Source organism: Macaca thibetana, chromosome 19, assembly GCF_024542745.1.
Source record: "Macaca thibetana thibetana isolate TM-01 chromosome 19, ASM2454274v1, whole genome shotgun sequence".
NCBI classification, from domain to species: Eukaryota; Metazoa; Chordata; class Mammalia; order Primates; family Cercopithecidae; genus Macaca; species Macaca thibetana.
The window spans coordinates 44,721,880-44,736,871 of NC_065596.1; the positions used below are offsets into that span (position 1 = coordinate 44,721,880).

At 50.9% G+C, this 14,992-nt stretch overlaps 2 protein-coding genes across 2 annotated transcripts in view; one reads left to right on the forward strand and one right to left on the reverse strand.

Annotated features, from left to right (window-relative positions):
- Positions 1 to 14,992, reverse strand: part of BLVRB (biliverdin reductase B) — a 220,150-nt gene that overhangs the window by 48,946 nt on the left and 156,212 nt on the right. The window lies entirely within an intron of this gene.
- The window catches only part of SPTBN4 (spectrin beta, non-erythrocytic 4), a 117,522-nt gene that overhangs the window by 26,166 nt on the left and 76,364 nt on the right, over positions 1 to 14,992 (forward strand). The window contains exons 4-9 of the mRNA XM_050768976.1: positions 279 to 430; positions 3,001 to 3,174; positions 6,443 to 6,534; positions 8,323 to 8,403; positions 11,235 to 11,350; positions 14,842 to 14,954. Coding sequence (XP_050624933.1) covers positions 279 to 430; positions 3,001 to 3,174; positions 6,443 to 6,534; positions 8,323 to 8,403; positions 11,235 to 11,350; positions 14,842 to 14,954 — 728 coding nt within the window. The remainder of the gene's footprint in view (positions 1 to 278; positions 431 to 3,000; positions 3,175 to 6,442; positions 6,535 to 8,322; positions 8,404 to 11,234; positions 11,351 to 14,841; positions 14,955 to 14,992) is intronic.

The following is a 14,992-nucleotide window of genomic DNA, read 5'->3' on the forward strand; positions in this document are numbered from 1 at the left end:
CACTGCAGCCTCCGCCTCCCAGGTTCAAGCAATTCTCCTGCCTCAGCCTCTCCAGTAGCTGGGATTATGGGCACCCGCCACCATGTCCGGCTGCTTTTTGTATTTTTAGTAGAGACAGGGTTTCACCATGTTGGCCGGGCTGGTCTTGAACTCTTACCTCAAGTGATCCGCCTGTGAGGGGGGACTCTTGCAGCGAGCTGGGCCTGAGCAGGCTTGGCTCGAGGAGGGCTGGGGTGAAGATGGAAGCTCCTGGGAGCTCATCAGGGCCTGTCCTCCAGATGAGCGGGAAGCCGTGCAGAAGAAAACCTTCACCAAGTGGGTGAACTCGCACCTCGCCCGCGTGGGCTGCCACATCGGGGACCTCTATGTGGACCTCCGGGACGGCTTCGTGCTCACGCGGCTCCTGGAAGTGCTGTCTGGGGAGCAGCTGGTGAGGGGGCCTAAAGGGCTGGGGCAGGGGTCCTCCCTGGGGTCTCAGGCTGGGGTTGGGCTTCTCTGGAAGGGCTGAACTGCAAGTAGGGGACTGGCTCATGGGCGGGTGGAGCGTGCTAGAAGGGCCCTGTGGGTAAGAGGTCCCTCTACATGGGTGTGTGGGGCTGTGGCGCTGGGGCGGAACTTGGTTGTGAGACACCTGGGCGCATGACTGGAACCGAAGCTGATGACCAGCTAGCTACAGTTGCGAGGCCGGGCTTCGATGGAAGGGGAGGCGCTCTGTTGCAAAGGGCAGGGCTATTAGATAAGGGAGGAGTTTTGTTAGAAGGGACTGGCCTGGGGTATGAGCTAGCAGGGGCATGGCTATAAAACAGCGGCAGAACTGTGTTGCGGGTTGGTGGAGTGGGGAGTGGATGAAGGTGCGGGGCTCTAGGCTAAGGGGCAGTGTTCCTTAGTAGGGTGACACCTAGGTCCTGGGTGTCTAGGGACGCAGACGGTGTCCTGGGATGTGGCTTGTTGTATGAGTTGGAGCTGTGTCTCTGGGTTGAATGGGGTTTCAACTAAAAGCGTGGGATTCTCAAGGGGTAGTACAGATTCGTTAAAGGACTGGAGCCTGGAGCCTTCAGGGACTTGTGAGGGGCATGGCGATAGAATAGGAACAAACAGCCGGGTGTGGTGGCTCATGCCTGTAATCCTAGCACTTTGAGGGGCCAAGGCGGGAGGAACACTTGAGCCCAGGAGTTTCAGACCAGCCTGGACAACATAATGAGACCCCCGTCTCTACTTTTTTTTTTTGTTTGATTGTTTTTGTTTTTAAATTAGCCAGGCGTGGTGGCACGAGCCTGTAGTCCCAAGTACCCAGGAGGTTGAGGCGAGAGGATTGCTTGAGCCTGGGAGGTCGGTAGGCTGCAGTGGGCCATGATTGCACCACCGCTCTCCACTCTGGGCGACAAGGCCAGACTCTTGTTTCTCTCTTTTTTCTTAAAAAAATTTTCTTTTTTTAAATAGATACGAGGACCCACTATGTTTCCAGGCTGATCTAGAACTCCTGGACTCAAGCTATCCTCCAGTTTCGGCCTCCCAAAGTGCTGGGATTTCAGGCGTGAGCCACAGCACCTGGCAGAGACCCTCTCTCATAAATAAACAAATAAATAAATACCCACGCGCTGTGGCGAGACTCCGTCTCTACAAAAAGAATTTTATTTTATTTTTATTTTTTATTTTTTTGAGACGGAGTCTCGCTCTGTCGCCCAGGCTGGAGCGCAGTGGCCGGATCTCAGCTCACTGCAAGCTCCGCCTCCCGGGTTTACGCCATTCTCCTGCCTCAGCCTCCCCAGTAGCTGGGACTACAGGCGCCCGCCACCTCGCCCGGCTAGTTTTTTGTATTTTTTAGTAGAGACGGGGTTTCACCGGGTTAGCCAGGATGGTCTCGATCTCCTGACCTTGTGATCCGCCCGTCTCGGCCTCCCAAAGTGCTGGGATTACAGGCTTGAGCCACCGCGCCGGGCCTACAAAAAGAATTTTAAAAACTTAAAGAGCATTAGCCGGGCGTGGTGGCGGGCACCTGTAGTCCCAGTTACTCAGGAGGCTGAGGCAGGAGAATCGCTTGAACCCAGGAGGCAGAGGTTGCAGTAAGCCAAGATCGCGCGACTGCACTCCAGCCTGGGCGACAGAGCGAGACTCCGTCTCAAAAACAACAACAAAAGCAAAAAAAAAAAAAAAAAAAAAAAAAAGAGTAGGAACCAACGCTGTTGGAAGTGAGCTATAAACATGGGGAAGATCGCTGGGGCAGGGCGGAACTTAATTGGAATGGGCGTGGCTCTGGGTAGGGATCATAAAGGGAAGCAGTGAGGCAGAGGCAGCGAGGGGTGTGACACAGGATTTTGTTTTTTTAGACGAAGTCTCACTCCCTCACCCAGACTGGAGTGCAGTGGCATGATCTCGGCTCACTGCAGCCTCCGCCTCCCGGGTTCAAACGATTCTCCTGCCTCAGCCTCCCGAGTAGCTGGAATTGCAGGAGCCCGCTGCCACGCCTGGCTAATTTTTGTATTTTTAGTAGAGACAGTGTTTTGCCTTGCTGGCCAGGCTGGTCTCGAACTCCTCGCCTCAAGTGAACCACCCACCTCGGCCTCCCAAAGTGCTGGGATTACAGGCGTGAGCCACCGTGCTGGGGCGGCCATGGGATTAGCGGCAAAACATTGGTGGATGAGAGAGGGATCCAATGCCAGGGCCAGCGCTGTGGCTATGGGCTAGGAGGGTGGGGCTTCATGATGAGGGGGCGTAGTTGTCAGGTTGGAAGTGGGGCGCCTGTGGAAGGGGCAGAGCCAGGGACGTGAATAAGCCTTGAAGGGATGTGACTCTTGAAAGGGTCTGGCTATGGGACGGGGCAGGGCTTCTTTAGAAGGACTGAGTCCTGCGTCTTAGTTGAAACGAGAAGAGGACAGCCTGATCCTGGACACTCAGGGGGCGTGGCCATGGGAGGCGGGCTTCTTTGGAAGGGGCGGGGCCGAGGGAGCCATGCTCCTGTCTGTCCAGACCCCCGATCGCCCACCGCTCCTGTCGTCCTAGCCCAGGCCCACGCGCGGCCGCATGCGGATCCACTCACTGGAGAACGTGGACAAGGCGCTGCAGTTTCTGAAGGAGCAGCGCGTGCACCTGGAGAACGTGGGTTCACATGACATCGTGGATGGGAATCACAGGCTGACGCTGGGGCTGGTCTGGACCATCATCCTGCGCTTCCAGGTGACCCTCGAGTGGCCCCTGTCAAGCCCCGCACCAGTAGGACTTAGGAAGGTGTTCCCTACCGTTTACCCATTCATTCATTCCTTCCAATAATATCCTTTTTTTTTTTTTTTTTGAGATGGAGTCGCTCTCTGTCGCCTAGGCTGGAGTGCAGTGGCGTGATCTCTGCTCACTGCAAGCCCCATCTGCCGAGTTCACGTGATTCTCCTGCCTCAGCCTCCTGGGTAGCTGGGACTACAGGTGCCCGCCACCAGGCCTGGTTAATTTTTTGTATTTTTAATAGAGACAGGGTTTCACCGTGTTAGCCAGGATGGTCTTGATCTCCTGACCTCGTGATCCACCTGCCTCAGCCTCCCAAAGTGCTGGGATTACAGGCGTGAGCCACCGCGCCCGGCCAGTAATATCCTAATATGCTGGAATCCTATTCCAGGTGGTAGGGATGAAAATAATGATGAAAGTAATTGTCATATCACCACCATCACGATAATCATGTTATGTTGTATTGACCTTGTTTCAAACACTGTTCTAAGCACTTGACATTTAATACACATAGCAACCCCACAAATTAGACACTATTTATTAGCCCATTTTGCCAGTGAGGAAATGGAAGCCCAGATAGGAGGTGTCATCTGCCCAGGATCACACATAGCTGGGTGTTGGAGCTGAAATTAGAATCCAGGCAATCTTGATCCAGCATAGAGACAAACAGACAAAGATGTGCCTTTTAGGAGCTTACATTGTGGTGAGAAGAATAATGAATAATAGCAGAGACAGTGTTTTACCATGTTGGCCAGGCTGGTCTCGAACTCCTCGCCTCAAGTGAGCCACCCGCCTCGGCCTCCCAAAGTGCTGGGATTACAGGCATGAGCCACTGCGCCTGGGCGGCCACGGGATTAATGGCAAAACATTGGTGGACGAGAGAGGGATCCAATGCATAATGATGCATAATAAATACATAAATATGTAAAGAAGACATATATGGAAAAAGGACCAGTTCTAGTTAGAGAAGAAGTGTAAAAAGCTATGCAGGGCCAGGTGAAGTGGCCTGTAATCCCAGCACTTTGGGAGGCTGAGGTGGGAGGAACACTGAAGCCAGGAGTTTGAGACCGGCCTGGCCAACTTAATGAGACCTTTAAAATTTTTAAAAAATTAGCTGGGCACGGTGGTGTATGCCTGTGGTCCCAGCAGCTACTCAGGAGGCTGAGGCAGGAGAATCGCTTGAACCTGGGAGGCGGAGGTTGCAGTGAGCTGAGATCGCACCATTGCTCTGTAGCCTGGGCAACAAGAGCGAAACCCCATCTCAAAAAGAAAAGAAAGAAAGGAAGAAAGGAAAGAAAAGAAAGAAAAGAGCCAGGCGTGGTGGCTCACGCCTGTAATCCCAGCACTTTGGGAGGCCGAGGCAGGTGGATCATGAGGTCAGGAGATCAAGACCATCCTGGCTAACACAGTGAAACCCCGTCTCTACTAAAAATACAAAAAATTAGCCGGGCGTGGTGGTGGGAACCTGTAGTCCCAGCTACTTGGGAGGCTGAGGCACGAGAATGGTATGAACCTGGGAGGCAGAGCTTGCAGTGAGCCTAGATTGCACTACCGCACTCCAGCCTGGGCGACAGAGCAAGACTCTGTCTCAAAAAAAAAAGAAAGAAGGGAGGGACGGAGGGAGGGAGGGAGGGAGGGAAGGAGGGAAGGAAGGAAGGAAGGAAGGAAGGAGGGAAGGAAGGAAGGAAGGAAGGAAGGAAGGAAGGAAGGAAGGAGGGAGGGAGGGAGGGAGGGAAGGAAAGAAAGAAAGATCCCTCTGGGTTGGAGGTGTTCACCAATATTGGGAGCCAAGAGCCCAGGGAGGAGGATGAAGTTGGATCAGGGTGGGACTATGTGGAGGCAAAAGGGGGCAGGCTGGGGAGACACTCAGGGAGTGGAGTGGACAGGCCTTATGGGAGGGAAGAGGGAGACGGTGTCCAGGGGAAGACTCAGAGCTCTGATCTGGGGACTAGAGGATGATGGGGCTGCCCTGAGACAGGGACAGGGAGAGGGAGCAGGTTTGAGGAACACCCTGAGGGCCAGTTTGAAATAGGTCCAGTGGTTATGGGTCCAGGACATAGAAGAGCTGGGGGACATCTAGGAGTCCACTGGGTCCTGGGCATGGAGCTCAGGGAACAAGGAGACACTGGAGACAGGTACGGACACTGTCAGAACAAAATTGAGGAATGAGATCATGAGAGTGGGAGATCACTGCTGGCAGCTGGAGCCTTGCAGTAGGGGCTGGGACCTCCTTGGAAGGGTCTTGGTTCTTTCCCTTGGAACCCACATGCCAAACCTTGTTCCTAAATCCAGGACCCAAGTCTCAGATACCCACCTTAGGCTCTAGAATCCACTCTAGATTTTGGGCCATTCAGAACTTTATCAAACACTACTAAGTGAGATACAACAGTGCACAAAACAGGTAAACATCCCTATGGTCCTGAAGCTTTTACATTTTAGTGGGGAAAGCAGTAAATCTGATGAAAAGATAAAATGTATAGGCTGTGGTAAATGCTAAGAAGATAATAAAACAGGGAAGGGGATATGAAATTTGGGTGTGTGATGAGATTTAAAATCAAATGGTCAGTGAAGGCCTTACAGAGAAGGTCACATTTGAGTAAAGACCTGAAGGAGGTTGGAGCCATGTGGGACTTGGGGAAAGGATGTTCCAGTTAAAGGGAACAGCCAGTGCTAAAGGACCAAGGAGGTAGAATGCTCGTGATTCGGGGAAGAGGCCAGCAGGTATGGAGTGGAGTGAGCTGTTGAAGATGAGGTCATCAATTTACTGAAGGGAGATCATGGGAACTTTCAATTTTACCTTGAATGAAACAGAGATACGGAGGGTGTTGACAAGAGGAACAAGGATCTGATTTGAGTGTTCACAGGGTCCCTCTGTCTGCCATGTGGGTAACAGATTGTGGATGCAAGAGTGGGGAGATCAGCATGAAGGCCACCGCACCAGCCTAGGCAGGAGACAGCAGTGACTTAGACCAAGAAAGTGGCCCAGATGCTCAGTTTGGAGGCTTCCTTGGAAACTGAGACCTGAGTCCTAACTGCTCCCCTAATTGTGGATGTCCTGGCCCACTCCAGAACTTATCCTCACACTCCTGAACCCCCACTCCCAGCTAGATGCTGCCTCCCCCATCTCCTCTGTCACCTGCCACCCTCTCTAGTAGCAGATGGTGAGTGGGGGGCATCTCCAAGCCTCAAGCTCTCCAGGCCCTGGTAGCCATTTTTTGTATTTTCACAGATTCAAGTCATCAAAATTGAGACTGAGGACAACAGAGAGACACGCTCAGCCAAGGATGCTCTGCTCTTGTGGTGTCAGATGAAGACAGCTGGGTAAGCACCCCCACCACCTTCCTTAGGAGGTTAGGCAAGTGGTCCTCTAACCTCTGCAGTTCCTTCCCAGACAAGAGCTCAAGAGGCAGCCTACGTCTTCAGGGTCAAAAAGTTACATCTGAAGCTAACCAACTGGTAAATAAAATATATCCACGTCTCCAGCCTTGACTAATAATCCTTCCTAACATGCTGGAAGGATGGGTTCAAATGTATTTATTTACTTAGAGACATGGTCTTGCTCTGTCACCCGGGCTGGAGTGCAGTGGCATGATCATAGCTCACTGAAGCCTTGACCTCCTAGGTTCCAGTGATCCTCCCTTCTCAGCCTCCCAAGTAGCTGGGACCACTGCATCCCACCCAGTTTCAAATGTAGAACTCTTGGCCTCACTGGGCACAGTGTCTCATGCCTATCACTTTAGGAGAATGAGGTGGAAGGATTACTTGAGGCTAGGGCTTTGAGAGCAGCCTAGGCAACATAGCAAGACCCCATCTCTACAAAAAGTTGGTTTATTGTTGTTGTTGTTGGACACACGTCCATAGTCGTAGCTTCTCAGGTTCTCAGGAGGCTGAGATGGGAGGATTATTTGAGTCCAGGAGTTCAAGGGTGCAGTGAGCTACAATCATGCCACTGCGCTCCAGCCTAGGCTACAGAGCAAGACCCTGTCTTGAAAATAAATAACAAACAAATAAATGAACAAATAAATAAATAAAAATAAAAGAGAACTCTTGGACTCCTCAGAGACCAATGCTGGAAAGAGGTGAACTGTCCCCAGCCTGCTCTCTTCTCTCTGTCCCCCATCCTGTTTCATCCTACATTTCAAGAGATCTCACATTCACCTATGTGGACCTTCAGTGCTATGTCCAAACTCTGGCCACCCTCTCCCGCTATGAGCATCACCCTTCTGCCTCACAGGGCATACACAGGAAAGTTCAAAGTCCTGGGTCCCTTCAGTGTGGCTGAGCTGGCGGCGGGGTGGAGTGCAGGCTCTACTGGGCAGGTTCCCTTGGGCCCCCAACTCTCTGCCCTGCAGGGAGCAGTAAGACCTGAAACTCAATTGTCCCCTGTAGAGCAGCCCCTAGGAGGATGGAGGGAGGGGCAGGTATGGGATGGAGGTGGGCTTCTCTGACTCTCATCCTTCTGGGCTGTCTGTCTTGCAAGGGAGATCATGGGGACTTTTACCATCTGTTTCTCTACGTGTTTGTCTCTCTCTATGTCTGCTTTTCCTTGTACTTATCTCTTTTCTCCTCCCTCCTTCTCTCCTTTCCTCCTTCCCTTTTCCTTCATGTCTTCTTTCTCTCTCCTCTCCTTTCTCTCCCCATCTCTGTCTATATCTTGCTCTTTCCCTGTCTTGCTATCTCTCTGCTTCCTCCTTCTCTCCTTCCCTCTCTTCTCTCTTCTTTCTTTTGCTGCTTTTTCTCTCTTCTCCTGCTATCTATCTATCTTCTATCAATCTATATATCTATCATCTATCAACCTCTATCTATCTATCATCTATCTATCTGTCTATCTAATCTATCTTCTATCAATCTATATATCTATCATCTATCAACCTCTATCTATCCATCTATCTATCTATCTATCTATCTATCTATCTATCAATCATCTATCTATGTATCTACCTATCTCTCTCTCTAACCACCCAACACCCACCCACCCATACATCTTTCAATGTTCTACCCCCTCTCTCTCACCTTCTTTCCCTATCATTTGGTCTCCCTCTTTTTCCCTCTTTCTTCCCTCCTAACTCTCCCCAATCTCTGCCTCCGTTTCTCCCTTCACACTTCCAGTTACCCTGAGGTAAACATCCAGAATTTCACCACCAGCTGGCGGGACGGCTTGGCCTTCAATGCCCTCATTCACCGGCACAGGTACCACTCGGCCTGGGGCAGCCCAGCCCCGCCCTGCACCCTCCCATATCCCCGCAGCTGCACACCTGTACATGTACGTGTGTAGATGGCACACACAGACATAAAGACCCATCCCTTCACCTCTACACACACATACACTTTTCTTTCCCTTCACACACATGTCCTGCACATTTACGCACAGGAACAGCCACACGGGCTCCTGTCCAGTCCACATACCCTGTGCACACATGGACACACATAAGCCCTCGCACAGATGTGTGCACACACACAGATACCCACACACGTGCACAGTCTGCCTGCAAGGTAGGAAGCTCGGTCCCCTGTCACTGTCCATGCTGCTGTGTACCCAGCACCTCCTCCTATCAGAAAATGCTTTCTCAGGTCAGGCACGGTGGCTCACGCTTGTAATCCCCACACTTTGGGGGGCTGAGGCGGGTGGATCACCTGATGTCAGGAGTTCAAGACCAGCCTGGCCAACATGGCAAAACCCCATTTCTACTAAAAAAAAAAAAAAAAAAAATTAGCCAGGCGTGGTGGTGTACCCCTGTAATCCCAGCTACCGGGGAGGCTGAGGCAGGAGAATCGCTTGAACCTAGGAGTTGGAGGTTGCAGTGAGCCAAGATTGTGCCACTGCACTCCAGCATGGACAACAGTCAGACTCCACCCCTACCCTCACCCAAAAGACAAGAAAAGAAAAGAAAAGAAAATGTTTCCTCAAAGTGAGCCCCTAGTGTCCCCATCCCTGTACACTCATGGATTGATAACTTGGGGCCTGCCATTGAAATGGCTGAGGGTCAGACACCCACACAAATTATACACACATCATCATCGTCCACATGACATATCGGGGAAACTGAGTCTCAGGCGCAGGAAGGGGCTTGTGGTGGTGTAGCAGAAGCCAGAATCCAGCATTTTCTGCTGTGGACACCTGTCCACTCACAATCCCTGCCTCTTACACCTACACACACTCATACACACATAGGGAAACCCAGACCCACCTCCATATACAGAAACTCACAAGCTGCACCAGGGTCATCCTCACACTAGGTGACATTCGCTCAGTGTTTTCTACGCACAGGCACTGTTCTAAGTGCTTCCCACTAAAGCATTCAATAGTCAATGTATCCATTCAATGTGTCCGATCCACCTGTGGGCAGGTGCTATTTTTATTTATTTATTTATTGTGAGGGTGAGTCTCACTGTGTCGCCCAGGCTGGAGTGCAGTGGCACGATCTCAGCTCACTGCAACCTCTGCTTCCCAGATTCAAGCGATTCTCCTGCTTCAGCCTCCTGAGTAGCTAGGATTACAGGCGCCCACCACCACACCCGGAGAATTGTTCTATTTTTAGTAGAGATGAGGTTTCACCGTGTTGGCCAGGCTGGTCTTGAACTCCTGAACTCAGGTGATCCACCCACCTCGGCCTCCCAAGTAGCTGGGATTACAGGCATGTGCCACCATGCCCAGCTAATTTTGTATGTTTAGTGGAGATGGGAGTTTCACCATTTGGGCCAGGCTGGTTTCAAACTCCTGACCTCAAGTGATCTGCCTGACTCAGCCTCCCAAAGTGCTGGGATTATAGGCAAGAGCCACTATGCCTGGCCGGCAGGTACTATTATTATCCCCATTTTAGAGGAAACCAAAGCACAGAGAAACGCAGTAGCTCACCCAGAGTGACACAACCAGGATGTGACCAAGCTGGGGCTCAAGCTCTGATGAACTGGCTCTGGTCCTCACACTTCTAACCACTGCATAACACCACATAAGAATCCCCAAAGTAGGCTGGGCGCGGTGGCTCACGCCTGTAATCCCAGCACTTTGGGAGGCCAAGACAGGCGGATCACAAGGTCAGGAGATTGAGACCATCCTGGCTAACATGGTGAAACCCCGTCTCTACTAAACATTCAAAAAATTAGCCGGGCATGGTGGTGGGCACCTGTAGTCCCAGCTACTCGGGAGGCTGAGGCAGGAGAATGGCGTGAACCCGGGAGGCGGAGCTTGCAGTGAGCCGAGATCGCGCCACTGCACTCTAGCCTGGGCAACAGAGCGAGACTCCCTCTCAAAAAAAAAAAAAAAAAAAAAAAAAAAAGAATCCCCAAAGTAAGCATATATGTGTCAACTGGTACATTGTGTCCTGGCCAGGCACAGTGGCTCACACCTGTAATCCCAGCACTTTGGGAGGCCTAGGCAGGTGGATCACTTGAGGTCAGGAGTCGAGACCAGCCTGGCCAACATGGTGAAACCCTGTCTCTACTAAAAATATAAAAATCAGCGGGGCGTGGTGGTACACATCTGTAATCCCAGCTACTCGGGAGGCTGAGGCAGGAGAATTGCTTGAACTCGGGAGACGGAGGTTGCAGTGAGCTGAGATCGCACCCCTGCACTCCAGCCTGGGTGACAGAGCGAGACTGCATCTCAAAAAAAAAAAAGAAAAAAGAAAAGAAGTACATGTGTCCTTACACAACACACATAAGGGCTGTACACACTCGTATTGTCATAGGACTTCACAGAGACATACACAGGCATGCACCGTGTGAGCTCATCTCTTCCAAGCACACTCAGGCTGGCCTACCCATTCGTCTGTGTGCACAGGCCGGCCCAGCAACAAATGCACATGCACACACACATTCCCGGGAACCCACAGAGACGTGCCTGCGTCCATCACACTCACATCACAGCTAAATGCTGCACAGCACACACAGCATGGCCCTTGGCTAGACTGTGCCCTTGTGCCCCTTGCCCTGGGTGGCTCTCAGACAGGGTGGCTTCCTCCCTGCTTGCCCGCCGTCTCTGGAGCCTGCCTGCTGCCTGCCTGCTCTGTGCCCCTGCCCAGGCCTGATCTCGTGGACTTCAGCAAACTCACCAAGTCCAACGCCAACTACAACCTGCAGAGAGCCTTCCGCACAGCTGAGCAGCACCTGGGGCTGGCGAGGCTGCTGGATCCTGAAGGTAAGTGTCGTGCGGGCCCAGCCCGGACTTCCTCTTGGGGGACTCCCAACCCCAATGCCATGTCAAACTCAACTCCATCCCACCCCAGCACCATCCCAAATCCTGAGGTCTCTCCAAATCCCAACTCTCTCCTCAGCCTCCTCCCCTTCTGCCTCCTCTTCCTCCTGTGCGATCCCTCCCACATTCCATCCTCACACCTCTTCCTCTCTCATCCCCAACCATGTCCCAACGTAACCCCTCCTCTTCCCCATTCACAATTTCCTCCCATCCCCAACACACTCCCCAACCCTGCTTTCAACCATCTCCCCCAAAACCAACTCCCACTCCCCTACCCCAGCCCCAAACCCAATGGCATCTCCAACACCATCGCCACCCCTAATGCCACCCCATCTTCAAGTGTCTCCATCCCCACCACATCTTCAGCTCCAGCTCCATTCCTATCCCTGCCCTAATCCATATCCAACCTCATTTCGCCCTAGCCCATCCCCATGTCTACCTCTCCCACGACTCCATCCTCATCCTCAGCTGCTTTTCCATTTCCAGTCTATCCCTAACCCCATCCCTGACTTCAGCCTCAGCCCCAATCCAGGATCAGCCCTGACACCCATCTCCCATTCCGAATCAAAGCTGCTCCCTTCCTCTGAGCTCTACTGTCTGCCAAACACGTGGCTGGGAACTTTATCAGAGCTATTCACTTTCATCTTCACACTGACCTGGTTAGAGAGAATTTATCAACCCTGTTTTATTTAATTTATTTATTTACTTATTTATTTATTTATTGAGACAAGGTCTGGCTCTGTTGCCCAGGCTGGAGTGCAGTGACGTGATCTCGGCTCATTGCAACCTCAGCCTCCCAGGCTCAAGTGATTCTCCCGTCTCAGCCTCCCAAGTAGCTGGGACTACAAGTGTGCGCCATCACACCTGGTTGATTTTTGTATTTTTAGTAGAGATAGGGTTTCACCATGTTGCCCAGGCTGGTCTCAAACTCCTGACCTCAGGTGATCTGCCCACTTCAGCCTCCTAAACTGTTGGAATTATAGGTGTGAGTCACTGCACCTGGCCATTTTATTTTACTTATTTGTTTTTATTCACTTATTTATTATTCTTATATTTATTTATTTTTTGAGACAGAGTCTTGCTCTGTCACAGACTGGCATGCAGTGGGGGTGATCCCAGCTCACTGCAACTTCCACCTCCCAGGTTCAAGTGATTCTCCTGCCTCAGCCTCCCAAGTAACTGGGACTACAGGTGCATGCCACCACGCCTGACTATTTTTTTTTTTTTTTTTTAAGCAGAGACGGGGTTTCACCGTTGTTGGCCAGGCTAGTCTCAAACTCCTGACCTCAAGTGATCTGCTCGCCTCGTCCTCCCAAAGAGCTAGGATTACAGGCATGAGCTACCACACCTGGCCTACTTATTTAGGAGTACAGGCTCATGCCTGTACTCCCAGCATTTTGGGAGGTTAAGGCAAGAGGATCGCTTGAGGCCAGAAGTTGAGGACCAGCCTGGGCAACATAGCGAAATCTCATCTCTACAAAAAAAAAAAAAAAAAAAGAAAAGAAAAAGAAAAAAAAAGAAAGAAATGAAAAATCTTAGCTGAGCGTGGTGGCACACACCTGTAGTCCCAGCTACACAGAAGACCAAGGCAGGAGGATCACTTTAGCCCAGGAGTTTAAAGCTGCAATGAGCTCTGATTGCAACACTGCACTCCAGATCCCGACTCAAAAAGCAAAAACAACCACCAATTAAAATGATGTTAGAATTTGTTGAGTTTTCCCTCTGTACCAGGCTGGTCTTTCTAATACTTACATTGTTCCTAGGAGGCAGGAACCATGCTCATCTTTATTATAACAATGGGGAAACTAAGGCTCAGAGAAGCCAGGTTATTTTCTGAGGACATGCAGTGAGTAAGTGTTGAACTGGGATTCAAGTGGATGCTGCCCCCAAAGCCTGTTTCTTGACATCAAGCCTCGTGCACCATTTACAAGCTAACTAAATTTTTATTTAGCATCTACTGTGTGCCAGGGAAGGCAGAACAGTAGTAACTAAGACGGGCATATGGCCGGGCATAGTGTCCCATGCCTATAGTCCCAGCACTATGGGAGGCTGAGGCAGGAGGATTGTTTCAGCCCAAGAGTTCAAGATCAGCCTGGGCAACACAGTGAGACCCTGTCCCTATTTTATAAAAAAGAAAAAGTCTATTTAAAAAAAAATTACAAAAAATTAGCTTGGTGTGGTGCTGTGTGCCTGTAATCTCAGCTACTTGGGAGGCTGAGGCATGAGAATCGCTTGAACCTGGGAGGCAGAGGTTGCAGTAGGTCAAGATCACGCCATTGTACTCCAGCCTGGGCGACAGCTTGAGACTCTGCCTCAAAAGAAAGAAAGAAAGAGAGAGAGAGAGAGAGAGAGAGAGGGAGGGAGGGAGGGAGGGAGGGAGGAAGGAAGGAAGGAAGGAAGGGAAAAGAAAAGAAAAGAAAAGAAAAGAGGCATAGTTTTGTCCTCATGAAACTCAAGCTCTAGATAATGACATAATCACGTAAGTGAGTAGGTAATTACAAATTGTGATACATTCTGGGAAGGACATCGTAAGATGCTAAGAGGAGAATAACATGAGGATTACCAACTATAGACAGAGTGAACACGGAGGCTTATCTAAGGAAATTTGAGCTGAGCCAGGCATGGTGGTGCACACCTTTAGTTCTGACTACTCAGGAGGCTGAGGTGGGAGGATTGCTTGAACCTAGGAGTTTGAGGCTGCAGTGACCTGTGACTGCACCACTGTGCTTCAGCCTGGACAACAGAGCCAGAGCCAGACTCCATCTGTTGAAAAAAAAAGTAAAAAGTTGAGTTGAGTTCTGAAGCATAAGCGGGAATTAGGAACACAGAAGAGGGGCAGTGCTCCAGACAGTGAGAACAGCACATGCAAAGGCCCTGAGGTGGAAGGTAGAATGGTGTGTTCAAGAAACAAGTATAGGCTGGGCACGGTGGCTCACATCTGTAATCCCAGCACTTTGGGAGGCCGAGGTGGGCAGATCGCCTGAGGTCAGGAGTTTGAGACCAGCCTGACCAACATGGTGAAGCCCTGTCTCTGCTAAAAATACAAAATCAGCCAGGCATGGTGGCGCATGCCTGTAACCCCAGCTACTTGGGAGACTGAGACAGGAGAATCGCTTGAACCTGGGAGGTGGAGGTTACAGTGAGGTAAGATCATGCCATTGCACTCCAGCCTGGGCAACAAGAGCAAAACTCCATCTTAAAAAAAAAGAAAAGAAAAGTATAGCTATTTATCTATGGTGGTTTATATGTGTCAGGCACTATTTAATCCCAGGAGGTAGATTTCCATTTGACAAAACCTGAGGAACAGAGAGGTTAATTATCTTGCCCAAGGTCACACAGCTAATGAGAGTAGCTTCTCCATCCCTCCACCCAATACCTTCAAGCACTCTGTCAAAGTGCCCACTGTCTTGTTTCCCACTCCCTCTTCCCTCCAGATGTGAACATGGAGGCTCCAGATGAGAAGTCCATTATCACCTATGTGGTCTCTTTCTACCACTATTTCTCCAAGATGAAGGCTCTGGCTGTGGAGGGGAAGCGTATCGGGAAGGTATAAGGAGCCAAGGAGTGGGTGAGTGGGAAGCTGGG